The 27057-nt window shown below is 51.8% G+C and overlaps 1 protein-coding gene across 10 annotated transcripts in view; it reads right to left on the bottom strand.

Moving 5' to 3' along the window:
- Nucleotides 1-2707: 2707 nt before the first annotated feature.
- Nucleotides 2708-27057, bottom strand: part of ST3GAL4 (ST3 beta-galactoside alpha-2,3-sialyltransferase 4) — a 187867-nt gene continuing 163517 nt past the window's right edge. For 9 of the 10 annotated variants that reach the window (XM_073321131.1, XM_073321127.1, XM_073321125.1 and 6 more), the window contains 9 exons: nucleotides 25334-25415; nucleotides 24177-24257; nucleotides 23867-23964; nucleotides 18786-18846; nucleotides 14446-14541; nucleotides 12649-12838; nucleotides 12369-12512; nucleotides 8393-8536; nucleotides 2708-6423 (listed from right to left, as the gene is read on the bottom strand). In XM_073321131.1, coding sequence (XP_073177232.1) covers nucleotides 6337-6423; nucleotides 8393-8536; nucleotides 12369-12512; nucleotides 12649-12838; nucleotides 14446-14541; nucleotides 18786-18846; nucleotides 23867-23964; nucleotides 24177-24257; nucleotides 25334-25407 — 975 coding nt within the window. In that variant the 5' untranslated portion in view covers nucleotides 25408-25415 and the 3' untranslated portion in view covers nucleotides 2708-6336. The remainder of the gene's footprint in view (nucleotides 6424-8392; nucleotides 8537-12368; nucleotides 12513-12648; nucleotides 12839-14445; nucleotides 14542-18785; nucleotides 18847-23866; nucleotides 23965-24176; nucleotides 24258-25333; nucleotides 25416-27057) is intronic. The other variant, XM_073321122.1, reaches the window with a different exon arrangement.

The raw sequence follows: 27057 nt of genomic DNA, 5'->3' as shown, positions 1-27057 counted from the left end.
AAAGAGATTCTACCACCTCCCTAGGTAACGCATTCCAGTGTTTCACCACCCTCTTAGTGAAAAAGTTTTTCCTAATATCCAATCTAAACCTCCCCCACTGCAACTTGAGCTACCCCCCGCCCGCACACAGCCCCTCGCTACCCCCTCCCTGCACCCTGAGCTACCCCCCCGCACACAGCCCCTAGCTACCCCCTCCCTGCACCCTGAGCTCCCCCCCGCCCGCACACAGCCCCTCGCTACCCCCTCCCTGCACCCTGAGCTACCCCCCTTCCCGCACACAGCCCCTAGCTACCCCCTCCCTGCACCCTGAGCTACCCCCCTGCCCGCACACAGCCCCTAGCTACCCCCTCCCTGCACTCTGAGCTACCCCCTTCCCGCACACAGCCCCTAGCTACACCCTCCCTGCACTCTGATCTACCCCCCTGCCCGCACACAGCCCCTAACCATCCCCTGCCCACACCTTGAGCTCGCCGCCTGCCCGCACACAGCCCCTAGCTCCCCACTCCCTGCACCCTGAGCTCCCCCCTGCCTTCACTCAGCCCCTAGCCCCCCATACCCTCAGCTCCCTCCTGCCTGCATGGAGTTCCCCCCCCCGGCACCCTGACCTGTTTTCAAACTCTTTGAGCTGAGTCCCCCCACAACCCAGAGAGGCTGGGTGACCTGCTGAGGTGAGTCGGGGGGCAGGGGTGGTGCTCCCTTCCTGGTCCCTGCCACCCGACGCCTGTGCCCAAGGGTCCCCCCCGCCCGGGCCCTGGAGTTTTTCATAGCATGTAGAGGGGGGCTCCGAAAGAAAGAGGCTGAGAACCCCAGCAAGAGGGTGAACCGGCCTTTTCCTGCCCTAGCAACAGAGAGTTTATCTGGCGCCCCACGCCAGTGTTGGCACCCCCCCCCCCCGTTAAAGCGACAGTCACACGCTCACATGGCCTGGAACGGGGGGGGCAGGCTTAGGCCTGCGGTTTGAGGTGGGGGTCCCCAGGTAGTTCTAACAAGGCAGCGTTCACACCCGGCTCTGTTCCATTTGGATCTTTCCCCATTTCGTACGGCAAAGGCCAGTCACCAAAGACACACAACGGCAGTTCCCCACGCCCGCCCGCTCCCTCCAGCCTGGCTGGGAACCAGGAGCACAGGGCGCCACGGCTAGACCACGGCACGCCAGCCGCAGTTAAACAGCAGGGGGTGCTCTCATGCCACCAGTCAATGAGGGGTGCAGTCCTCTAGGGGTGCTGCTTCGCCAAGCCAGAGGGAAAAGGGTGGGGGGAACTGCCCCTCTCAATTTAACCCCTGCACGTCCCGTTTAAAGTTCAGCCCGGGCCCGGCTTTCACGCTTCGTTGCGCAGCTGGGAAGGCGGCGAGAGGCCCCCCCCAAAAGCCTGCGCTCCCCGGCACCAGTCACTGCCGCGCTCTACACCAGCCGGGATACTGGGCTGACTGGGCACCAGTTGTGCTGGGCACTGCACAAACCGACAACAGAGCGACAGACCCTGTCTGCAAAGGGTTCACTCACCGCAGGAGCCGGGGGCGTCGTCGTGGTTCCCTCCCCGTAGGGTGTGTCCCCCCGACGACGGTCGTTCCGGTACCGTGGTGGCCTCTCTTCCCGCCGGCCAGGTGATGACATTGGTCTGCCCCTTTCGGGGTAACCAAGTTCAACAAACAAAAGTCCGACAAGTAATTCCTAGGCGTCGTGTCTGGTCTCCGGCCTGCACTCTGGGCTCACGCCTCTTTGGGCAGTGGCTGGTAGGGAAGCCAGGCCCTCCCTCTACGCAGGCTTCCAGCCCAGGGAGCCTATAACCAACAGCCACCGTCTGCCCCATCCCTGTCCTTGCTGCTGTTTCCCTGGGCTCCTTCCTACCCAGCCTCCCTTCCCCACAACTTCTCGGGGTTGGCCCTTCTTCCAGGGCTAGATTCAGAGTTTCCTCACCCCTGGGTTTCCTCCTCACCACTTCTCTGTTCCCAGATAGTAGCTGCAGACACCCCCCTTCATAGCTCCCTTCAGCTACAAACTTCTCCTTGGACAAGCCAGGCTGTTTCTGCCCAGCTGGGCCTCATGATCAATTGAGCCTGGATCTGCCGCCAGGTGCAGCCCGCTAACAGAATTGGCCTCACAGCCACATTTAACCCACGCATAGCCTGCGTCGGGTACCACCATCCCACCAACACACAGAGCGGGCAGCGTTAAGTGCTGCTCCCCTTCAGCATAGCACTACCGCTAGGCAGTGGTTTGCAAGGATTTAATATTACGATGACATTTGTTTTATAGGAAAAAAAAATGATGGATCTTTTGCCATTTTTCCAACCAGCTTGGCATATCGCTGCCTCTCTCTGCCGCCGTTTGCCCACCTGTACAATGAGGGATAATACGCACACATCTGAGGCTAGTAACATTTTGAGGATTAAGAGCATGGTAAACACGTCTATCGTTCTTTACAGATTGATTAGTTTGTACTTTTATTATTTGATTCTATTTTTGAATTGACAAATTCTAATTTTCTCAGCAGTGGTTTGACTGTTTCCAAAGCCATATTGGCTACAGATGTTCCTATTATCCAGAAGGCAGTGCTAAATGCGCCCCTTAAACCGCTTTGGAAGTTGACGTATGGATAAGTACTGGGCTGCTGGCCTGGCTTCTTTCACTGACACTGCAGTCTCTCTCGCTCTCACACACACTCAAACACACAGTGTAAAAGAAAAATGAAACTTGGCCACCAAACGCCTTTTTTAGGGTTTTATCCACAAATGAAGTTCTTTGTTTTGCCTTTTTCAAGCATATGTTTCCTTCTTCAGACCAGATTTTTTTTTTTTTAAACTGCAATCTAGATTTACAATATATACAATCTAGACAGTAAGGGATAATCAGCACATCTTGCAGATTTACCTATGTACAGTCTTTGGAGCAAGAATTCTTTTATTAAAAAAACTCTTTTCAAAAAGTCTTTACAATAGAACCATGGTGCAATACATCAGTCATCTTCGGAGGCAACTGGGATTCTGAGATCGCTCGCGCTCCAAAGACCAGTGAGCATGACAGAGTTTAGAGTTGACCGATACTGTACAGTAAATATTTCAATGTTCCGCCCCCAGGGGGTCAGGTCTAGACACACAGGCATCACCCATCCCAAGTTCGGGAACAGCTCCACCAGACCCAGGGAGGACCACACTGTGGTACATGGGGTATGGTACATGGGGCTCGGAGAGCAGGGGCAGAAGTCGTCTATCATGATTTCCTTCTACATCTCCCTCTCCCCTTCCACACCTCCCTCCACCTAAAAAACCTATGAAATGCCAAAAGCTTTGGAAACCCAGCAGCAGGGGCCTGTGCTTTCGGAGCAGGGGCACATGGGTTCCACCACTGCCATCACCACGAGGTACCAAGCAGCCATGGCGCGGGGCACCGAGACACCAGGGACAAGTCCGAAGAGGCAGCTGAGAAATCTCCCGCCACCCTTCAGAGCTTGACAAAGGGAGCTGGCGGGGCTCCCATTCCTTGCCTGCCTGAGCATGGCATTCAGCAGCACTGTGCAGTACCCAGCAGTGGGTGTACTGTAGGAAGGAGAGTGGGGATGCTCTGCTGAGACCACAAGCCCTGTGGGACGGGGACCATTCTCATACGTGTCCACACAGCGCCCGCTGTGCTGGAGGGGTACGGGCCCTGCAGAGGGCAGCTACAGCCATTGGGCTACCGTAGTCACCCTGCAGCCATTCCACGGTGAAGGGAGGGCGGAGCTCTTCTCCCCACCTAGCAATTCCCAGCGCCCAGCCCCATTTTCACCCTGGTCCCTGCATCAGCCCCCACCTACCCCTTCTTGTCCCCAGTACACCCAGCGCTCAGCCACCTCCTCTGCGTTGGCCCCCTGGACAGGGGCTCTTGGAGCAGGAGCCCATGGGTGGGGTTCCGGACGAGGCGGGGGCAGGACACACACAATACCCTGGGCATCCAGCACTGCACCCATTGGACAGGCTGGGCTTCCAGGCAGGGATTTCATGGCTTCTCTCAGCAGGCGATAGCCGGCTGCTGCGAGTCCTGAGAACCAAGCAGCCCTGGGACATGTATGTATACATACACACCCCCCTACAGCAGGGGCAACTGGGACAGACAGACAGACACACACACACACACACACACACCCTCCAGCAGGGGGCAGCAGGGATGGACACAACACACACACACGCTCCTTCCCTAGCCATGCCCCCTAGTGGTACAAGCCATGTGACACATGCCCAACTGTGCTACAAGGGAGAAGGGGTGCAGTGGCAGGAAGAGCTTTGGGCCCTAATCCAGCACTTGCTAAATCAACGGGAGTCCATGAGTGCGGTTAGATGGTTAGTGATGAAGTCAAAACCCTACAGACCACCCGAGGGACAAAGCTGCTACCCCAAGCCTGTGCCACTATGGAGGATAAGAGGGGGCTGGGTACTTGCTCTGTATTGGAGCTGGGTTAGGAGGGAGCATCCCCAAAGGTCACTCCCCCTTCAGGCAAAGCAGAAGGATGATACAGTTTCAACCCCACTGCTCCTTACCCACCCCACAGGGCAGTTCAATGAAAACAACATTACTTCTCGGATAAATAATCATTTAAATTAGTTCGTTAAATTAACTAGCATTGAGCCACAGCACTGCCTGCTCAGGAGACTCATTTCTGCTCTGTCCCACCAAGTCCAAGCCCCTTTGGGTCAACACCTTGAAGAAGAACATTTCCCCCTATTCTCCCCCACCCCAAAGAGAGATCTGGGCTTTCGCAGCATGCCTGCCCCCAACCCCGCCTCAGGATCTAAAAGACCAGCTCCCAGAAAACGTGTGCCCAGAGCCCGATAGTTGGCAATCTCGGCAGAGAGGAGACAGCTTGGAGGGCGGGCTATGGAGACTCACCTCCTGTCTGAGCCCTGCAAGTTTAGGGCTAAGACACGTTGGCTGGGAGCAGGGTGCAGTCCAACAGCCTGTGTGGTACCCAATGGGTGGTGGGTGTCATAGGCCAACGGAAGCTAAGCCTCCCCTAACCCAGGCCATGGCCCTGCCCACGCTCTGCCCCATGGGCGGCGCTCCCCCTCTCCCCGAAGCCGACGGGGGCTCAGCTTGGGCCGGTGAGTCAGGGCGGGTCGGCTGAGGCTCCTCCGGCTGTGGTTGGGGAGGGGCACGCTTGGGGCTCCAGTGGGCTAGGAGGGGAGCAGGGGGAGGCATAGCCTCCCTGAAGGGGGCGTTCACCCACCGTCCATGGTGGTACCTGTTTTGTGGATAAACTGAGTGCTGCATTCCCCAGGCTGTCGGTCTGGCCCCTTTTCAAAAGGAAAAGGAAACCCTATTTATTCCTACTTCACATCCTTGAGTGCGGCCGAGCGGAGGGCGTCCCCCATCCGATCTCAGCCCCACAGTGGAGGCGGCCCTGGGGACAGCTCATTCCTGGAGCAGCCACGATTCCTCCTCCAAACCAGGGGTCACCTTAGCTCCCCATGCTAGGCCCCCTTACAGAACAGAATTCAAACTCCTTTCCTTCACTGCCCGAGGGCTGCTGGGGGTGAAGCAGGCAGCTGTGCTCTGTCAGCGAAGAATAATTTAATGCTCCCACCACTCTGCCTCTCTGCCCCCACTTTGATCGCCACCTCCCCATTCCCACTGGGAAGCAGCATTGGGGGGGAAGGAGGGTCAGACTAAAACCCCATCAGCAAAATACTGCACGGTTCCCCTCCCCCCCAAATAAACATTTAAAAAAGGACACCATTACAACTTTCACCTACAGCAGCATTCCCACGCACTACACCCCCAGAGACAGCCCCCCACCCTGGGAGGGGGGCTGGTGTGGGGGGGGTCAAACCAGTCCAGCTGCCTCATTCGGACTGAGAGCAAACTGATCTGGCGAGCAGTTGACAATTCTTCACCTGTCCAGCGTTCAGTTCAACAGAGCGGCAAACAGCCCCAGTCCCCTACACAGAGCGGGCAGGCCGAAGAGGGGTGTGCAGCAGCAAGCCATGAGGGCCCATCCCACGGGGGCACCCTCTGCGCTGCCCTAAAAGTCGGCAAGTCAGCGATGGCTTGGCCGCAAAGGGATCCAGCCACCCCACAACTGTAAGGATTTCGGATGCTCTGCTTCTGAGCCTTGACACGACGTGGCCGAAAGCCAAGTCAGCCTGGCCAAGGGGGACTCTGCAGCCCTCTCCCCCTCTGCCCACTTTCTCCAGGACCAGCGCTGTCCCCAGCAGCCAGCCCTCACCACGAGCAAGGGGCCCATTCGGGGCCCTGTGGCGAAGCAGCGGTATCTCCGGCCCGGTGGATGTTGAGACACGCTGGGCGACAGGCAGCCAAGGCGAAGGCCAAGGCAATGCGGGGAAATTCCAGTCCACATCCCATCAGAAGTGCGTAAGGTTCTTGACGATGCCTAATTCAAGCATCCTTTTTATTGCTAATGCCTCGTGCGAGACATTGTGCTCCGATGCCTGCGAAACAGACAAAAGAGAGCTCATCAGATGCTGCTCCACCCGGCCCTGTTGCGGTTCGCCCTTTGTGATACTCAGGGGGGTGGGGGGGAGCTGCAGCTTTAAAAAGGGACTGTCATTGTTTTAAGAGTTTAGTATTTAATGCCTACAACCGCAAAGTAGCATTTCAGGAATCCACAGAATAAGCCACTCGGCCTCACTGAACCCACTGATAAAATGGGTCCGTTGGTAATTAGCCACCTTGGAGATAAGAAAGCTTGGAAGCTTGGTCAGCAAGAAAAGGGATTGTTCATTTTGCATTGATTCAACAGTGAAACAGGCTGGTGTCTCCTCCTTTATCTACTAAGCTGCTCACAGACTAAATTCTGGGCTGGGGAAATCTTTGCTGTTGTATTTACAACCCCACAAATTCTATCAGGTTGGCAGTGTTTGCAGAGGTTAGTCCCACCGGGAAAGGGGTAAGTGGATTTGGCTGACTCCCTGAGGCAGATAACTCCTATCTAGAGGGGGTAGTAAGGGAGCTCTCTCAGGATGAAGGATCTAGGGTGTGAGCTGAGCAGCCCTGAAGGAGGAGCCCTAGGAGCAGCCCAGTGTGGAGAGATGTTTTGAGCTGAGCTGTGTATTAGGTCATTGCTAATGTCTGTGCTCATCAAGCCAAAGGAAGGAGGCAAGTTTGCACTTTACGCAGCACAGGGACTGTGTGCAAAAACACTTGCTCCGAGGCTTTTACACAGACTTGTTCTGAGAATTTGTGTTTTATGTAACACGTGCCAGCTGGGGAACGATGTGGGCTTTCTTGTCTGTGCCACAGGAAACTCACGTCCAATAACTCACCACTGAGATTCAGCCTGGCTTCACGTTGCACTTGTGCTTTAGATCAGTGGTTCTCAACCTTTATGGGCTCAGGACCCATCTGTAAATGTTTATGGCCTGTCACGAGCCAGTAAATAGTCTGGGGGTGGAGGCCCTGAGCTGGTTTTGGTCAGGTCCTGCCCCGCACTCACCCCACAGTGGCAGCTCCTGCATCTCCTGTGCTGTGGGGCTGGCTGGGCTTGGCTCTCCCCTCTGGGTGCTGCAACCTGTGGGGTTGCAACGCTGCTCTGGTTTGGCCCCATCTCCCTGACTGGACCAAATTCGTGCAAGTGGAGTTGTGACCCGGTTCAAGGGGTCGCAGTGCCACTCACTCAGTTTTGGCCTACCTGGGCTCCCATCATCATGACGGCTGGGCCAAACCTGAGTGGTGCTGGGACCCCAGAGGCTGCAGTGCCTGGAGTGAAGAGGTGAGACCAGCCAGCCCCGTGGGACAGGACACGTGATCCTTTGAAACATTCTGGTGACCCAATTTTGGGTCCTGACCCATGGGTTGAGAAACCCTGCTTTAGATGACACCATCTCTCTGGTGTCACTGGCAATTTATTAATTGTATTGCAGTAGCATCTCAGAGCACCAGTCATGGACCTAGACCCCAGTGTGCAAGGCGCTGTACAGACAGAATGAAAAGATGGTTCTTGTCCCAAGGATATGGCAAGCTAGGTGTTCTGCTGTCTGTACAGGGCCTAACACATGGCAGGCCCTGATCTTTGCTTACTGTTCCTAGACACTAGCATAATAGAGATAGTGCTACTACCTAGAGTATTTCCTAGGTATCCCCTCTACTTACTCTGGGGAATACTCCAAATGCCAAGGGAATGGAAGAGTTTTTATGGATCATCACTGTCATATGCACCACTGCTCTCTTCTGGATGGAATGCATCAAAGCTATTTATGGGTATGACCATGGATAGTGCCCACAGCATATGGAGGGACGGTGTAACCCCTAGTTCTATTACATACCGAATCCAGACAGCTTACCGCTTATACGTTAATAACACAGTTTCCTCTGGTGACGTTTGTAAAGCCCAGAGATTCACACAGGAAAGTAACAGCAAACCATGATCACCACCAGAGGGGAAAGAGTGCGGTCACTTACGGCCATTGATTTAAGTGTGATTTGCTCGTAGTAGTGTATAGTCTGTTTCTTATTGGCAGAATTGGGGTACCCAAAGCCTGCGATATGTACCAGGTCACAGAAGTGCAATGCCAAGGTGATGGCTAATAATCCTGTCGTTGGTTTCTAGAGGGAGAGAGATGAAAGAGAGAGTCAGAAGGGCTCAGGGTGATAAAAAACCCCATACATGCTGGGTTCAGTTCAGAGTGGTTTTCTCCTCCCTTCTCTCTTTGGGGTCAGGTCCTGTGTATAACACCGAGGCTTAGTATGCGCGATCGTCAGAGCCGTGTGAACACTGGGTCTAGGCTCACCGATGACCATGGTGCCTTGTGATACATGGACGCAATTTGTCATATACGCGTGACTTAGAATGAAGGTTCCCCCCTTAGGAAGGGCAGCTTCTAGCTATAGGGCTGCCGCCATTACAAAGTGGGACTCAGTTTTGTCCTGCATATAATCACCACCTGCCTCGTGGGGTACATGATACATGAAGGGGGGGAGACTAGCTCCCTTTGATGGACACCCAGCCAGCCAGTTATCTGTAAAATCCCTCTTGGTCAGTTCTCTGCTTGCTTTACCCGTAAAGGGTTAAAAGGTCCCTCAGGTAAAGAAAAGGGAGCAGGCATCTGACCAAAAGAGCCCATAGGAAGGTAGAACTTTTTAAAATTGGGAAAGAAACTTTCCCTTTGTCTGTTGTTCTCTGGGCTGCAGGGACAGGGAGCAGTAATGCTGCAACCAGCTTTAAGTCAGGTATGGTTATAGATTATCAATTCATACCTCAAACCTACTTATCTGGAGCCTCAGATATGTAAGTAAATTAAGGGAATGTCTAGGAAGACGCAATTAGGGTTATTTATTTTATTTTTTATTGGCTTGTGGATCCCCTCTGATGCTTTTGTTTGCTTATAACCTTTAAGCTGAAGCCCCAAGAAAGCTATTTTGGGTGCTTGATTTTTGGAATTGCTCTTTTAAAATCTAGCAAGAGTCTACGTTCCAGATGTATTGTCTTTCTTTTTGTTTTTAATACAATTTACCTTTTTTAAGAACAGAATTGAATTTTTGGTGTCCTGAGAGGTTTGCGCATGTGTTGGTTGATTAGCTGGTAGCCACAGCTAATTTCCTTTGTTTTCTTTCTCAGCTCTCCCTGGAGGGGTGAAAGGGCTTGAGGGTATCCCACAGGGGGGAATTCCCAAGTGCTCCTTCCTGGGTTCAAAGGGGTTTTTGGGGTTTTTTTGCATTTGGGTGGTGACAGCGTTTACCCAAGCCAAGGTCAGAGAGAAGCTGTAACCTTGGGAGTGTAATACAAGCCTGGAGTGGCAAGTATTCATTTTAAAAATCCTTGCAGGCCCCCACTTTTGCACTCAGTGTGACAGAGTGGGGATTCAGCCTTGACAGGGTATAAAACATCTGGACTAGACAAGAGAGGGAATATTGGGTCATGAACTCCAAGACACACATGGATTTTCCAAGTAGCTCCTTGAAAAATCTCCCAATGGGGAGAGCCCCCATGATGGTGTGCCAGGTTGTTAGGATCTGCCATAGATCAAGGCACTGAGAATGGATAGTTGAAGGAAAGCTTATTGCCCATGACTGCAATGCACAGATATCCAAACAGCACTGCTTAAACTCCCAAAGTCCTGTCCCAGCATGCACCAGGCTCAGTGTGAATCTGGGACAAAAATTCTCTTCTTTAGCTGATCCAAAGCCCCAATAAGGAACCTGGAGGGGTGAAGCCTGGGACATTATACCCTCTCCTCCCAAAGTAGCACATGCTGGACGAAATGTGGAGGACAATGGAGACGCTTGCATGGAAATCCATTTATGGGAACAAGGAGAAAGTCATACAAACAGTTTCTCTGGGCGTGGCAACACTAAAGTAGAGCGCACACCTTCCTTCAAACAGCCAGCTGCTCTGGAAGGAGCTTCTCCCCCGGCTAAGTTGGTCGGAGCCATGCTGAGCTGGTCTCAGCTGGAAATGATCTTCCCCTAGCCAAGCTGGTCTGGGGATCTCTCTTTGCAGATCCTTTAGTAAGTTACTTCTACCCTGACCTATAAGATTTCCATGCTTGGGACATTTCCCTCTGCTTGACATGGCTGGGAGGATGTGAGCCTTGATGGAGAGAGACCAGAGAACAGAAGAACAACTTATTGCCCCCTCAGCCAACTTCTATTTGCTTCCAGGGAGAGGAAGATATTCCTCTCTGGCTGTGGCAGCCCCCCATCCCCGAATGACGCTGTTCCATTTGGACATCTGCTTACTCCGATCCCCCCTCATCGCTAGATTTAGAGTCCCTGCAGCTCTGCACAGGTTTACTCACGCCTCGGTTATACGCTCTTCCACACGTAGAATTCAGCAACATCAACACGAGGTCAATGTATGCCAAAGATTTGCTCCTTGGAAGCAGCTATTTTGAAAAGGGCGTGGGGGCTGTGGGGGATAGTCAATGAACACGAGCTCCCTGTGTGATGCTGTGGCCCAAAGGCCTAATGCGATCTTTGGAAATATAAACGGGGGCATATTGAATAGGAGGGGTTCTATTACCTCTCTGTTTGGCATTGGTGCGACTGCTACTGGAATACTGGGTCCAGTTCTGGTGTCCACCATTCAACAAGGATGCTGATAAATTGGAGAGGGGTCTGAGAAGAGCCATGGGAAGGATTCAAGGATTGGAAAACCTGCCTTCTAGCGAAACACTCAAGCAGCTCAAATGCTTTCGTTTATCAAAGATAAGGTTAAAAGGTGACTCGAGCACGGTCTGCAACTACCTACGTGGGAAACAGAAATTTGAGAAGAGCAGGCTCTTCACTCTAGCAGACAAAGGTCTCCAGTGGCTGGAAGTTGAAGTTAGACAAATGAAGGCTAGAAATAAGGCAGAGGTTTTTCACACTAAAGGTAATTAAGCATTGGAACAACTGTGGTGGAGTCTCCATCAGGGTACATTTTTAAATCAAGATTGGATGTTTTTCTAGACAATCTGCTGTAGTTCAAACAGCAATGAATTTAGGGCAGTTCTTTGTCCCGGCCTATGCAGGAGGTCAGACTCGATGATCACAGTGGAACCTTTCTAGCCTTACAGTCTATGAAGCTATACGATTATTTGTGAAACACTGACTGGCTCTGGGACATTTAACCCTCTGAACCTCAGTTTCTCGAGCTATAAACGAGGACCCCATCAGATTTCTTGCAGGTCTGGGGGGGCATTTGCTAGTCAATCATTCCCAAGTGTTTTGGAGATGCAAAATGTACGGCATCACAGTGCCACTACGGGAAAGGATGAGAAGAGAATTCCACTCTGAACTCCGCAGACCTTCGCAACTTCCGCCAAATGTCATGGGTTTGTCTGATTTCTCACAAGTGATGGACAACAAGGAAAATCTTTTCAGCTAACACACACACACCCCCTAATAATTAGGCTGCACTGGCCAAACAAACAATAGAAGGATTCAGTGCAGAAAGATCTTCATCCTTGTGCAGAAGCCGCTTGCTAGCTTCTCCCTCCAGAAGAGCAGCTCCTCTGCTTTAGACTCCAGCCACAATCAGTTCCCAACCATGGCCAACTTTCCCCGCAACAAAGCAGTGTGCATATAATCTCAAGGATGCAGGGAAACAGAGGTGAGTGGGTTGCCAGCATCTCCCCCGACCCAGGAGGCCCTGTACTGCGGGTGGATGGATCACCTAGCATTTTATCTACAAAGCACCGTAAGAATCACCCAAGTGGCCTTCACCTTGGTCTCCTCCTGCCTTGGAAAGGGCAGTAATTTTCCAAGCCATGTGGACCCAGCCCTGGGCTACTCAACAAGTTGATGGGGCACAATGGGGAAAAAGGAGGGGGGGCAGTGCAGCGGAATGGCACCATGTCCCCTTAGCGAGTTTCAGTCGGGTCTGCCCTGTGATTTAGATCCAGGGCACCACAAGTCTGCCTTGCTCTCTCTGCCCCCAGCACACCGGCTCCCTTACCTGTTTAATCTTCCGCGGCTGCTTCATGGAAAGATTAAGCAATTTGGCAGCAGTAATTTCCATAAAGTAAGGGTTCAGAATGCGCACTTGCTCAGGATTGGCGTCCCAGATTAAAGGGGGCTGCTTCCAGAACCCCTTGCGAACCTGGAAAAGGACAACAGGAAAGTCAGGGGCTATTCTTTCCCCACTAGGGCTGCCCCAGCCTTGCACCCAGCGGCGAGAGCGAAACAAGGCAGAGGAGAGGCCAGACGTGGCCCCCTGCTCTCCCTGCGGCACTTACTCGCTTCTTGTCATTGAGGATCGTCTCCAGCCACTGGAAATCCATGGGTTTAAAGGGCACCAGCACCAGCAGAGTATCCGGGTTGTTTTCCCGCCTGGGGTTGAAGTGTGCGGACTCTGGGTAAAACAGCCGCATGGTGGTTTTGGAGCCCACGTCCACCTCGTACCCATGAACCGGCGCGTTGTTCAACCTGTGGGGAGGGAGCGCAAGATGAGGAAGGGGATATTTCACACGCGTCCCACTTTCCCCATGACCTGTCCCATTAGCACCTGGCTTCCCGTCCCCAGCAGAGACCCCTTCAGGGATTCGAGCCACCTGCTCGCCACACTTTGACATGATAGATGTTAGGTTAGGGGACAGGATCCTTCAGGAATGAATTCCCCTGGGAAGTAAGGCCCATCCCAAAGCCCCCACCTCCCACTTGGGTGCCAGACGCATTGCTTTGACCTGCCTTCCCTAACAGATCCTGCTGAACGTGAGTGTATATTTCCATAAAACCACCCAAACCCAACCCCTCTCCTGCCAACACATCTCTCCCTGGGACAGGATGAGAGAGCAAACACAGGATAGATGTTAGTCACGTTGCTTAATGCATGATTGCAAGGTGCTCACACACTACAGTGACAAGCGTGGCAGAAGGGCCTGAAAAAAGTAGAATTTCCAGGTTGGACTAACCTGGATCTCCCACATCCCTTGTGTAAATCTGTGCATTTCCGTTCAGATCAGAGCTGAGGAACTGGCCTAAGGAGTCTGAGTACTTGCTTCTCACTGGTGCTGGCAATTCCAGCTCCCAGGAAAGCGCAGCAGCCTGCTTCTCTGTCAGCTTGCCACATGGGCTACTGGGGAGCCCTGCCATCTGGACTGCTCTGGCACCGGGGATCGCAGACTTCCAGGGTCCAAATCGCCAAGGCATCCCTACCACATGGTCTGCCTGGGTCCACATCTCCAGAGCATCCCCACTACATGGGCTGCCCCAGGGACCCCAGATTTCCAGGGCCAGTGTCTCAAAGGCAGCCCTGTTATGTCAGAGCTTCCAGGCTGCCTCCCATGGAGCCAGGAGCCTGCGGGCTCTCCAGGCTTCCAAGCTCTCTGCTGTGGTGCCAGGAACCTGGCACTCTTGAAAGCCCTGACTCTAACTGGAGCTTGGCTCCGAGATCCTCAGCCTGGAGTCTGGAAATGCTGGGGTCTCTCAGGGTGACTGCCATCAAGCTGATAGCCTGGAGGTCCTGGAACAGGCTGCCCCATATGAGCTGCCCAGGGACCCTGGATTTCCAGGTTCTGCAGCTCAAAGGGTAGCCCCAGGGCCAGGGACCCCAGAGCTCTCAGAGTCCCGGGCCAGCTGCTAACAGCCACAGTGAAACTGGTATGAACATTTGGGAAATGCCATGGGTCCATGCTTCTGCACTGAATCTTTGTTCAGGATTTCCCGTTCACCAACCATTCTGATAACATTTGATTCTGATTCAGAATTCAATCAAATGGCAAAATGTCTTGGCCAGCTCTCGTCCGGGCTAGCCCTGCTCCCTGGCTCTGCCTTCTTTCATGCACTCCAACGTGAAGTCAAAGGAAAAGGGAAAGATACGAGTCTCACACGCCGCATCAATTCTGATCTCTCAACACGAAAAGAATGCATTCCGTTTTCCTCCATCCCATTAACGTAGCATGGATCCCAGAGCGTTTATCTCAGTCTGTCCCCAGGTATCTGCAAACATATTCCACTGTGTCCAAACAGATGTGATGGGTCCTTGTGGGGAGGAAGACTAACCCCCATTGTACTGAATCTCCTTAGTGCCTTACCTGATTACTACGTCATATTTGTTGATTGCTTCCCCCATGGAGCTGTTTCGGAGCCGGTGTCCGTTCCCCACCACTGCACATCTTCGGCACGTCATGCTGCAAAAGAAAAGATAATCTCAACCAAACGCCCTCACTGCCCTTTTCATCTCTGGGGGATTCTCTCCCACTTTACATAGAACAGTTTAGTTCTTTACACATTTTTAGAAGCAACAAAACAGCCTCGACTCCTTGGCACCCTCTAGGGTTGAGCTTCTTGCTGCCCCGGGGGGTGAAGTTTTGCACGTAATTCTATGGCTTTGCGATGCAAGAGGTCAGACAAGATGGCAATGGACCCTTCTGCCTTAAGATCTATGAATCTGCGAGCACAGCATTTTTACCGCTGGATTCCAGGGGAAATGCAGGGGTGAATTCCCATTGCCGCTCTCCCTTGGCCTAGTCAGTAGGGCCATTTGTCTGATGTAGACACTTGCCCCCCGCCACCCACTAGGAACTAAACTGAAATCACAAACCCATTTCACACAGACCCCTGAGTAGCAATGACACCCAGTCACTACCAACACAGCTAGATTCCAAGTGGAGACCCAGAGACAAGAGAGACCCTTTATCAGCACATTAGACTGCAAACAACACATGTTAACACCCAAAGAAGGTGGCAGGTGCGTATAATAAACCCTCTGCTCAGTGGACAGCAGGGACTGAACTTGAGACTTTCATCACTAAAAGCAAGAGCCCTCACCACTTGAGCTACAGGAGTAACTCCTCTAAATTGGCACAGAAGTAGGCTCTTATCCTCTTAGGTGAACTACACCCTTAGCATGAGTTACATATCGTTCCACAGGAAAGACACTGGCCTGGGATTCTGTTCCCTGGTGTGACAGACTCCATGTGTGATCCTGGGTAAGTCTCTGCCTCTCTGTGCCCCAGTTTTCTCATGTGTGAGCTGGGGACGCCACCCCAGCAGCACAGGGAGGCTGTGAGGTCTAAAGAAGCTCCCGAGCCCGTCAGACGGGTGATACTACGGAAGTGCAGAGGCAGCATCCTCCCGCAGGCCCCAGGCACCATTCCGGCGGTAACGGCTGAGGTCGGCAGGTGAAAACAAAGTGCCAACCTGCCTGATGAGGAAAAGAAACCTGCTGGTTCCAGAAGCTGGGGTGGAAAGAAGCATCCATGTGATAAGCCAGCTCTGCAATTGGACCACTGTCAGAAAGATCTCTAGGCAACTGGTGGAAGCTACTTCACCCAGTCAACCCAATTCTTCCACCAGTTCAAGCCACTTCAGAGAGATGACTCTGTGGCAGCAGCTTGTTTGGACCAGTTTCTTCCCTTCCACTGCTGCCTCCGGCTACCTGGAGAGCTGCGAGGCAAACGCCAAGCCGTTAGATACCCTCATAAAATGGGATGAGAGGCTGGATTTCATCCCAGAGCTCATAGACAGTGCACTGAAATGCAGGCAAACATAGGGGCTGAGCCTGCACACTGCACCTCCCCTAGCAAACCACAAACAGGCCTGGATGGCGCGAACAGCCCCACGCTCCAGCTCGCCAGGGTGCAACAGGGAGGTGGCTGCCGCTGCTCTAAAGCCGGCAGCGTGGCCTAGCGACTCGAACACCCCACGGAGTCGCAGGGATCCTTGGTTCTATTCCCAGCTCAGCTGCTGGGTGACCTTGGGCAAGTCACATCTCTCTGTGCCTCAGTTTCCCCGTCTGCACAATGGGGCGAGTGATACGGACCTCCTTTGTAGAGCTCATGGAGATCTACGGAAGAGATGAGCTAGGCGTTAGTATTTTATTGTGTCAGAGACAGGCCTCTAACTGGCCCAGCGGCTGCCTCTGCAGCATGTTCCGTAAGTCCTGGCTTGACCCCAGGTTTGGTTTTCCCTTCTGTCCTAGGGACAGCAGCCTCTGCCCCAACGGCCCAGCTGCTGGAGATGACAGCCACACGAGGAAGTATCTGGTTACACTGTTCAGCCCTGCACTGGAGTTTTGTTGGGACTCCTGAGATCTGGTTCTCGTTCCTGATTCTAGGTGGGCTGGATGCGTGGATCCTGTTCCTTTGCTCTGCTACAACAGTGCCCCAGATCTGCTGGGGTTGTAGGAAGGGGGTGGGAGGGGTCACTCACACTGTATTTATGACCCACGCCTCGCATGGTCCGCGCTTGACTAGCTCAGACAAGCAGACAGACCAGAGCAAGAGAGAGCCAGAGCTCGGCTGTCAGACAGAATCACGGGCGCTGCAGCGAGTCACCACTCCACAGCAGACTGACCCTGCAGCTCGTTACCCGCCTGCCAGAAATCAAAGGCTTGTTTTGCCGTACGTCCCCAGAGAGATTCCTGCAATGTACTTCATTTTAGTGCAAACAAACAGCCAGGCCGCTGGCTGGGGCTGCAGCACCATGACATCATGTCCTGGAGCACGTCTGTCAGCGCGGGGCTGGGCTACAGATCGCAAGTCTACCAGGGGCTCGGAAACCCAATCCTGCCATTGGCTGCCGTGAAGCGGCACACTGGGGGGAGGAGAGGTCTCATCCAACCCACTCCCTGGTGCACGTCATAAATCTGCTCATCAGCCTGGCATGCAGTTTGGCAACCTCGGCTCACAAGGGGCCCAAGGACTGGAATAGCAGCGGGGCTGCAGGGCAGGATTGAGGGGCGTCAGCAGAGACCCAAGGACTGGCAAGGCAGGGGGGCCGAGACACATGGAGAAACTTGCCTGTGTTGGGCTTGACTCTGCCCACCCCTCTCTCCCTCTCGTCTCACAGTTCACATGGGGAGAGGAAGCAGCAGGAGAGGGGGCGTATGTGGGACAACGCCAGGGAGGGGAGGAGGGATGAGGCAGGGGTACAGATGGGGAAGAGATCTGGGCAAAGCCCCCCATACACACCAAGGGAAGGAGAATGGGGCAGTTCGGGGATGTTAGTGATCAAGAGGGCACCGGGGTGGGGTTTGGCTCTGCGCTCCCAACACACACGGAAGGCCAGGGTCTCCGACAGTCCAACACCCCAGCGGACGCACTCACGCCAGAGGTATTTGTGAAAGGGCGCAGCTCAGGGCAATGGCAGATCTTCGGGTGGGCAGGGCAGCCTACGTAGGAGATGGACAACTCAGACCTCAAACCCCCCTCCATGGGTTAAAGCCCGGCGCTGGGCAGTGGCAACACCCCGTGCCACGTGCTGGCGGTCCACCAGATCTACAGCAAGACGGTGGGGAGACAGTGGGCATGCGCTTAGTTCAAGGGGGAGAGGCCCTCTCACTGTGGTGTACATCAGGGACACCGACTGATACGCTGAGTCTCTGGTGCAAGGGGACTAAGTCTGTGCAAGCAGTTTCTTCCTTTTGGCAAGTTTCCAAAGGGCAGTAGTAGATGTTGGTTCTAAGGAGAGGTGAGAGCGACCTGTATGCTTCTCCACCAGGAACTAAGGATGGGAGGACATCTCAGCCCTAGGGCAGGAGTTCACCCACTTGGCTGCTGGATTTTCTGGCAGCCAGCATCTGAGCTGTCCTCCAGAGGGCTAGGGGCTGGCGGTCAATTTAGGATGAATGAAAAGTACCTGGTGACGATGGGCATGGGGGGAGAGGGTGATAGGAAAGAGACTCCCAGGAAAGAGGAGGAAGAGACGGATTGTACCCAAGAAGATGATAAACATGTGGACCTTCGCGCTGCCTCGGACAGACACAGATGGTGGATGTTTGCATGACAACCCAACCCCATCTGATGGAGAAGACGACTCCATTGTCTCTTTGTCTTGATCCAGAGCCTGGTCAGATGATTTATCAACATCCACAAGGGGACCAAGAAGGAAAAAGAGACACACATAGGCCAATATAAATGGACTTCAGCCTCCTTGGTATTCAGGCCAAGAGCTTCCTGTGTTCACTCGGAGAGGGGGCTCTGCTGGGTTTAAATCCAATTTTTGGTTCATCAAAATCTTTGCTAGGGATCTTCTCATCTAGCGTGAGTCCAGGCTGGCAGTAACTGAATGTCTCCAAATGCCACCTGAGCACCAGTGACCTACATGAAGTGACTCTGAAAACTCAAGGCCCTAGCCTGGAGATCCAGACACCAAATCCCTCGACTCACAGATTGCTCTAACTGGCCCAGCAGAGAAGCCAAGGGCCGGATGGGCTGTGGGGCTTGAACCCCTCACAAGGGCACACTGGTATTAGACAACACATGGGGGGCAGAAAGGAGCTAGCCCTGCCACTGTGCCCTGTGCCTGACTGGTAGGTAAAGAGTAGACTTGAGTCTCCAGAGCTCTCAGTCCAGCCCCTTCCACAGCTCTGTGATGATCATTCACCTGACAATGGCAGCACGGGAAGAAACATTAGATGCACTGGAATTACCTTTGGATGCTTTCGGGCACCGAGTAGCTGGTGATCGCTAACACCCGGAGGAGAATGTCTTCTGCAAAGGAATGCGAGGGGGCAGTTAGTGAGATCAATCCTCCCCAGAAGCCATGAAATCCCCATGTTAGGCACAAGACCCCAGGCTACCCCCATGCACCACATGGCAACCAGAGAGGGAATTCTTCTTTTGAAGGGCTGTTTCCCTGGGATCATCCCCTTTCCCACCATCAAAGTCTCCACCCCCATCCTCCCTCTGGACAAAAGCAATTGGGCCTGGCCACCTTCCACACGCAGTCCCCTCTGCCATGCGCTGACTGGCAGGACTGGGGAGGTCAGGTAGAGAGAGAGGTCAGTGCAAGTAGCAAAGATGCTCTGAGCGCCCTCAGGTCTTTCCCAGTAGACGGACCCTGCAGCACATACCGGAGCTTTCTCCTCGAGGCCGTGGCAGCCACGCAAGACAGCTCATGAGCTGTACAGCAGGAAGGAAAGAGTGTAACAACTTAACAAGAACGGTTCAGTGCCTCTGAGGCTGGCAGGGGAGACAGAGGCAGCCATGAAGTATGGGCTGGATGAATGGACTATAAGGTGGATAGAAAGCTGGCTAGATTGTCGGGCTCAACGGGTAGTGATCAATGGCTCCATGTCTAGTTGGCAGCGGGTATCTAGCGGAGTGCCCCAAGGGTCGGTCCTGGGGCCGGTTTTGTTCAATATCTTCATAAATGATCTGGAGGATGGTGTGGATTGCACCCTCAGCAAGTTTGCAGATGACACTAAACTGGGAGGAGTGGTAGATACGCTGGAGGGTAGGGAAAGGATACAGAGGGACCTAGACAGATTGGAGGATTGGGCCAAAAGAAATCTGATGAGGTTCAACAAGGACAAGTGCAGAGTCTTGCACTTAGGACGGAAGAATCCAATGCACAGCTACAGACTAGGGACTGAATGGCTCGGCAGCAGTTCTGCAGAAAAGGACCTAGGGGTTACAGTGGACGAGAAGCTGGATATGAGTCAACAGTGTGCCCTTGTTGCCAAGAAGGCCAATGGCATTTTGGGATGTATAAGTAGGGGCACTGCCAGCAGATTGAGAGACGTGATCGTTCCCCTCTATTCGACACTGGTGAGGCCTCATCTGGAGTACTGTGTCCAGTTTTGGGCCCCACACTACAAGAAGGATGTGGAAAAATTGGAAAGAGTCCAGCTTAGGGCAACAAAAATGATTAGGGGACTGGAACACGTGAGTTATGAGGAGCGGCTGAGGGAACTGGGGATGTTTAGTCTATGGAAGAGAAGAATGAGGGGGGATTTGATAGCGGCTTTCAACTACCTGAAAGGGGGTTCCAAAGAGGATGGATCTAGACTATTCTCAGTGGTAGCAAATGACAGAACAAGGAGTAATGGTCTCAAGTTGCCGTGGGGGAGATTTAGGTTGGATATTAGGAAAAACATTTTCACTAGGAGGGTGGTGAAACACTGGAATGTGTTACCTAGGGAGGTGGTGGAATCTCCTTCCTTAGAAGTTTTTAAGGTCAGGCTTGACAAAGCCCTGGCTGGGATGATTTAATTGGGGATCGGTCCTGCTTTGAGCAGGGGGTTGGACTAGATGACCTCCTGAGGTCCCTTCCAACCCTGATATTCTATGATTCTATGTACTTATAGATCAGGCAGCGGTGGGAATAAGCAACACGATGCACTTAGGTGCCTCGAAGCAGGAGCACTGAGAAAGACTGGATAGAGCCTTCCTTAGCAGCTGTCCTGTTAACCTGCCCTCTAGCATCAGCACTCACGAGCCCCAGGGCTGCTCCCAAATGCACTCTGTTCCTGCTTCCTTGGGCACCCTTTTCTGTCTGCATCCACCTGTTGTTTCTTGTCTTAGACTTAGATTGCAAGTGTTTTGGGGCAGTTTGCACAGTACCCGGCACAACGGGGTGTTGGGCCATGACTGGGGCCCCTAAGTGCTACAAATAAATAATGACAGCAACGACAGAAGACTCTCACTCTCTCCAGAGGAGCCTGCATCTGCACCAGCAGATCTCTACCCACTATTAACACACAGCGCTGCCCAGAGCTTCCCCCAGAGGCTATACACCTCCCAGCTGCAGTGGGGTTCACCACACACATCAACACCCATGGGGCAGGCAGGCAAGGAGGAGCTGGGAGCAACCATGTTCATTGGCAGATGGTGGCTGAAGTCTCTCACATCTCCACCGTCGGACCCCTCCCTGCCATCCACACCCCGAAGTGAACTGCTCCTGCCAGGAGTGAGGACTTGGGTAGATGTTCAAGAGAGCTGGCAGGTTCTCAACTGAATGCGCAACTGCAAACTATGCCAGTGCGAAGGAAAGACAGGAAAAATCAAAAGAGACCAATATGGCTCCATCAGGAGCCCTTTGATGACCTGAAAATCAAAAAAGAATCCTACAAAAAGTGGAAACATGGCCAAATTGCTAAGGAGGAGTACAAAAGAACAGCACAGACATGTAGGGACAAAATCAGAAAGGCTAAGGCACAAAATGAGTAACACCTAGCCAGGGACATGAAAGGCAATAAGAAGAGGTTCTTTAAATACATTAGGAGCAAGAGAAAGTCAGTGGCAAGCGTAGGTCCTCTACTTGGCAGGGAAAGAGAGCTAATAACTGACGACATGAAGAAGGCTGAGGTGTTGAATGCCTATTTTGCTTCAGTCTTCACTAAAAAGGTTAATGGTGACCAGACACTCAAAACAATTAATATTCACAAGAGGGAAGGAACGCAAGCCAAAATAGGGAAAGAACAGATTAAGGACTATTTTGATAAGTTAGATGTATCCAAGTCAGCAGGGCCTGATGAAATTCATCCTAGGTACTTAAGGAACGAGCTGAAGCAATCTTGGAACCATTAGCAATTATCTTCCAGAATCCATGGAAGATGGGTGAGTCCCAGAAAGCTGGAGAAGGATAAACATAGTTCCTATTTTTAAAAAGGGGGATCAGGAGAACATGGGGAACCACAGACTGGGCAGACTAACTTCAGTATCTGAAAAATCCGGGAACAAATGATTAAACAATCAATTTGTAAGCACCTAGAGGATAAAAGGATAATAAGGACTAGCCAGCATGGATCGGTCAAGAACAAATCATGCCAAACCAACCTGATATCCTTCTTTGAAAGAGTTTCTGGCCTAATGAATGGGGGTAGCAGTGGATGTGACACATCTTGATTTTAGTAAGGCTTTTGACACAGACCCACATGAGACTTTCATAAGCAAACCAGGGAAATGTGGTCTTGATGAAATTACTATAAGGTGGGTGCACAACTGGTTGAAAGACCGGACTCAGAAAGTTGTTATCAATGGTTCACTGTCCAACTGGGAGGGTGTATCTAGCGGGGTCCCGCAGGGGTCAGTCCTGGGTCTGGTATTTTTTTAATGACTTGGCTAATGGAGTAGAGAGTATATGCAGATGACACCAAGCTGGGAGGGATTGCAAGCACTTTGGAGCACAGGTTTAGAATTGAAACGGACTTTGACAAACTGGAGAACTGGTCTGAATTCAACAAGATGAAATTCAGTGCAGACTAGTGCAAAGTACTTCACTTAGGAAGCAAAAATCAAATGCACAACCACAAAAATGGGAAATCAGTGGCTAGGTGGTCGTACTGCTGAAAAGGATCTGGGGGCTACAGTGGATCACAAATTGAATAGGAGTCAACAATGTGATGCAGTTGCAAAAAAGGCTAACAACATTCTGGGGTGTGTTAACAGAAGCGTTGTATGTAAGACACAGAAGGTAACTGTCCCACTCCAGTCAGCACTGGTGAGGCTCGGCTGCAGTACTGTGTCCAAGTCTGGGTGCCACACTAGGAGCAAAGTGGACAAACTGAAGAGAGTCCAGAGGAGAGCAACAAGAATGATTAAAGGTTTAGAAAACCTGACCTAGGAGGAAAAGCTAAAAATCTGGGCATGTTTAGTCTTGAGAAAAGAAGACAGAGGGGACCTGATAACGGAGTTCAGCTATGTTAAGGGATGTTACAAAGAGGACTGTGGTCAATTGTTGTCCTACCTTCAGTGGACATGGAAAAGTAGCAATGGGCTTAATCTGCCGCAAGGGAGATTTAGGTTAGATAACAGGAAAAAGTTTCTTTCTAACTCTAAGGCCAGTTAAGCTCCAGGATAGGCATCCAAGGAATCCCCATCATTGAAGGTTTTTAAAGCCAGGTTCGACAAACGCCTGTCAGGGATGGCGTAGCTTTACTTGGCCCTGCCACAACACAGGGGGGCTGGATTTGATGACCTCTCGAGGCCCCTTCTAGACCCATGTTTCTATGACCCTATCTGTCCCTCCTGGAGGGGAGCCAAAAGCCGGGAGGGAGGGGAAGGAGAGGACTGCTGCCATCTCCCAGGAGCAGTTGCTAGGGGATAAAAGAGATCCACATCCGGTGTTGCTTGGGCACAGAGAGGGACACATTGCACACAGGAACCGGAGGTGTATACATGACCAAAAGCAATCACTATTACTTCCACGTTGCCAGACTTTGCGGGGTTATAAATGATGTTAAGACTCCTACAGATTGGGACAGGCACCTTTTTACTATTTTTAATCGACATAAAATAGACTTTATTCACCTTTTTAAAAAGAGACTTAGTCATCCAGTTAGGGAGCAGAAACAGTATCGTGTGACTCTGACAACCACTCACGGATCATGGGCAACAAACAAGTTGCTGCAAACCGTTTGTGAACGCCCGACTGGCTGAAAGTTTCTCTCACAACCTGGGCAAGCAATCACCAACACCTTTGTAAGAATTCATCTGTTTGGGGGTAATTCCCTAGACGAAAACAGGGGTCAGCTGACAAGAAGTTATTTGCAACACGCTCACAGAAGGGCCATGCAAACCATAAACAAGTCCAGGGCAGAGCCAAGAGGCCACGGGAGAGAGCAGATCAAGCCACATTGGTTAGATTGCAAGTAAGAAATAGGAGGCAGCAGAAGAGACAGAAAAAGCAGGTGTGAAGGGGAACACATTTCCTTTATTATGTGCCATGCTGCAATTAGCCAAACCCCAGGGATTGGTGCTGCAGAGCAGAGAAATCAGGTTTGCTTACCGCTTCCTTTAGTCCCATACGGCAGCTCATACGGCGACCGGTTCTTCACCCAAAAGTAATCGTTCAGGTGTAAAAACATGGGATGGTCCCGCGTGTAACTGCAAGGAACACAGAGCGGGATTAGCCAGAGGGACACGCAAACCTGAACTGAACTGGCATCTTCAGCTGACTTCACAGTCTATTCTCCGCCCTTGCCTCACCCCCAGAGCCCGCAGTGCCAATCCTCCCCCAGTTCCCACATGCCACCCATCCTCTGGGAGCAAAGAGCAGCCCTGCAAAGGCCCAGCTCCTGCTCAGGACAGCTACTCACTTTCCTATGAGCAGCGTGGCTTTCTTTTCCATCTCTCCTTGGGGACATGTCATTCCGACATCTTGCACAGGGAAAGAAAAACTGTAAGGCAAGCAGTGGAGATGGTGATTTCCCCAGCCCGGGCTCCGCCCGCATGACGAGCCGTCCTTTCCACGTCCGGCAAGCAGGCGCGAGTCCACGCGAGAGCAGAGCATGTCACTGCCAGACAGTAACCGAGGGCTCGGGTCCCATGTCAGCTCCAGGCCATGTGCTATTAGCAGAGCTTATTGCAGGTCATCCTCATGACAAGTTGCCAGAGGAGCTATGGCAGAGCCTGAGGGAATCTCCAAGTATACTAAATTAAGAATATGCTTTGTGGGTAATAGCACCCCTCTCTCTACTGACTGCTATATGCTCAAATACTAGGCTCTTAAGCCCACCCTATAGAGAGATAGCAGCATGCAGAGACGGCACTCACGTCTTCAGCTCTAGGCAGAAGCACCAAAGAAAACTGCCTGACATCTTTTTCGACTGCTTATCCTCTATACTTCTTCTTTAACCCTTCGGGTGCGTCGTCGAGTACAGGAAAAGGTGCATTCTCATATCCTGTGAACTAACCCCGTCGTTTAACTCAACCTCCTAACACGCATTTAAAACTACAAACAGCCTTCTCTGGGAGTCTACCTCATGTAAGTTATCAGTCTTAGCTAACATGATAAGAATGCACCTTTTAGTGAAGACAAGGCTGAGACGCTCACTCACCATGATCTACAGCCCAGGTTTTTCAGGGTCATCCCAAATTCACCTTGGACAAGCACTGAGCTGTCCCCCAGAAATCATGTTAGCTTGGGAAGGGGAACCCCCAATGCATGGTTATGCAATGTCATCACAACAAGACAGCACTTACTGGTGAATTATAATTGTCTTTATCCTGTAAGATGAACTGAGGAGGTGAATCTCACCAGCTGATCCAGACTAGATAGGCCTCCCTTTTATCTGGCTGGAAGCAGGGTCATTTAGCTATCCCCAACTCCAGCTCCACACTGTTCCTGAGATCGAGAGTGTGTCTCTTCCACGCACTGTGTCTTAGTCTCAGAGTGAGGCAGCCTGAAACCATCAGGAAAGGGCAGAAGAGAAAAGCCTCTTGCCCCCACTAAAACTTTTAAAAAGACACTCACAGATGTATGTACCTTTCTTCGCGGGATATAGAGTACCACGCCATCACCAGAAAGAACGCCAGCCCTAAGATCATCTTCCATCCTATGAGAGACAGAGGACACGCTGTAATGCTGGGACCACGGGGCTGGGACCACACAACATGCAACCCTCCCATCAGCTCAATACATGGACCTTGGTTTACATCCTTTTAGCCAGATCTCAATTCACAGGCAAAGCCAATTTGAATTCATTTTTTGAATAAGGTTTCATGGGGCAGCGTGTCAAATGCTTTAGTGGTGTGCAGATCAGTTCTCCTCCTTCCCCCGGTGTCTATGGTATAATGCCAGTTCCAAAGTAAACCGCTGGAACTTACAGGGCCAGATTCACGCCAGTCCTAACTAACCCTTCCCAAAAATTAAAATGTGAAGAAAATGCAGACATATTCCAATGGAAGAGGAGATGCAATTTCTGGATCAAATTCTCTTCTTCGCTGACTTCAGTGGAGTTTTGCCCATTTACACTAGCAGGGAATTTGGCCCTCTGGCAATGGTTTCTCATTAACCCTGCTTTCTCCAGAGCAGCAGCTGTTCCATTTTTTTTGCTGTGCCTGTATGGAGAATGCAACTAACTCTTTCTTTCATTTCATAGATTTTTTTTAAGGCCAGAAGGGACCATTATGATCCTCCTCCTGCACAACACAGGCCTGAAATTTCTCTCCCTCATTATTGCAACAAGCTCAGTTCTAGTCGTTGAGCTGGAGCAGGATTTCAGAAAAAGACATCCAATCTTCGTTTAAAGACTTCAGGATTATGGCAAACCCACCACAACCCTAGATAAGTTGCTCCCATGGTTAATTGCTTTCCACTTAAAAGTTTGCATCTAATTTCGAGCCTGAATTTATCTTGTTTCAGCTCACAGCCCACAACAGGTCTTGTTATGTCTGCTAGATTAAAGAGCTCTCTATTAGCAGAATTTTTCTCCCCACAATGGGGAATTGCCTGAGGTGATGCTACTGGGATTTGAACTTTTGGTTCCAATGGGTCTGGCCAATCAGCCCACCCAGGAGTGGTGGGTGAAATTTTGTGCCTTGCGTTGTGCAGGAGGTCAGACTAGATGATCATAATGGTCCCTTCTGACCTAAATATCTATGAATCTATGAAACTCAGCACCTCCCTCCTTCTGCTGGCACCATTAAACATCTAAGGAGCCTGCCCTTCTGCAGGGAGAAGTTGCCATTGGAGGATGTGTAACTCCTGCAGCACGTTACAGAGGGTGGCCCATGCTGAGCTCTCTCCCTCTCTCTCATATAGAGATTTTACCTTTAGTTTCCTTTTGTTCTGACTTTTCTCAAACTAGAATAAAAGTCATTCAGGCTCAAAGTGCCTGTTTGCAGGGTGTGTGGAAAAGTAACATTTATAATCATAGAACATCAGGATTGGAAGGGACCTCAGGAGGTATCTAGTCCAACCCCCTGCTCAAAGCAGGACCAATCCCCAATTTTTGCCCCAGATCCCTAAACGGCCCCCTCAAGGATTGAACTCACAACCCTGGGTTTAGCAGGCCAATGCTCAAACCACTGAGCTATCCTCCCCCCCCAACGCATATTCGATCGCTTGGGGAAAAATAAAGTTTGACAAGTCCGTATTTCAGTGCAAGGTGCAGCAATAGACCAACGTATCTGCTCCATCAGTGACTGGTGGGAGACTGAAGGTCCAATTCTGCAATTTAGGATACTGAACTCCTC

The sequence above is a fragment of the Lepidochelys kempii genome, chromosome 22 (genome assembly GCF_965140265.1).
Source record: "Lepidochelys kempii isolate rLepKem1 chromosome 22, rLepKem1.hap2, whole genome shotgun sequence".
In the NCBI taxonomy this organism is placed as follows: Eukaryota; Metazoa; Chordata; order Testudines; family Cheloniidae; genus Lepidochelys; species Lepidochelys kempii.
Note: the sequence above shows the minus strand (reverse complement) of the source record. Positions and strands in the feature narration are given on the sequence as shown.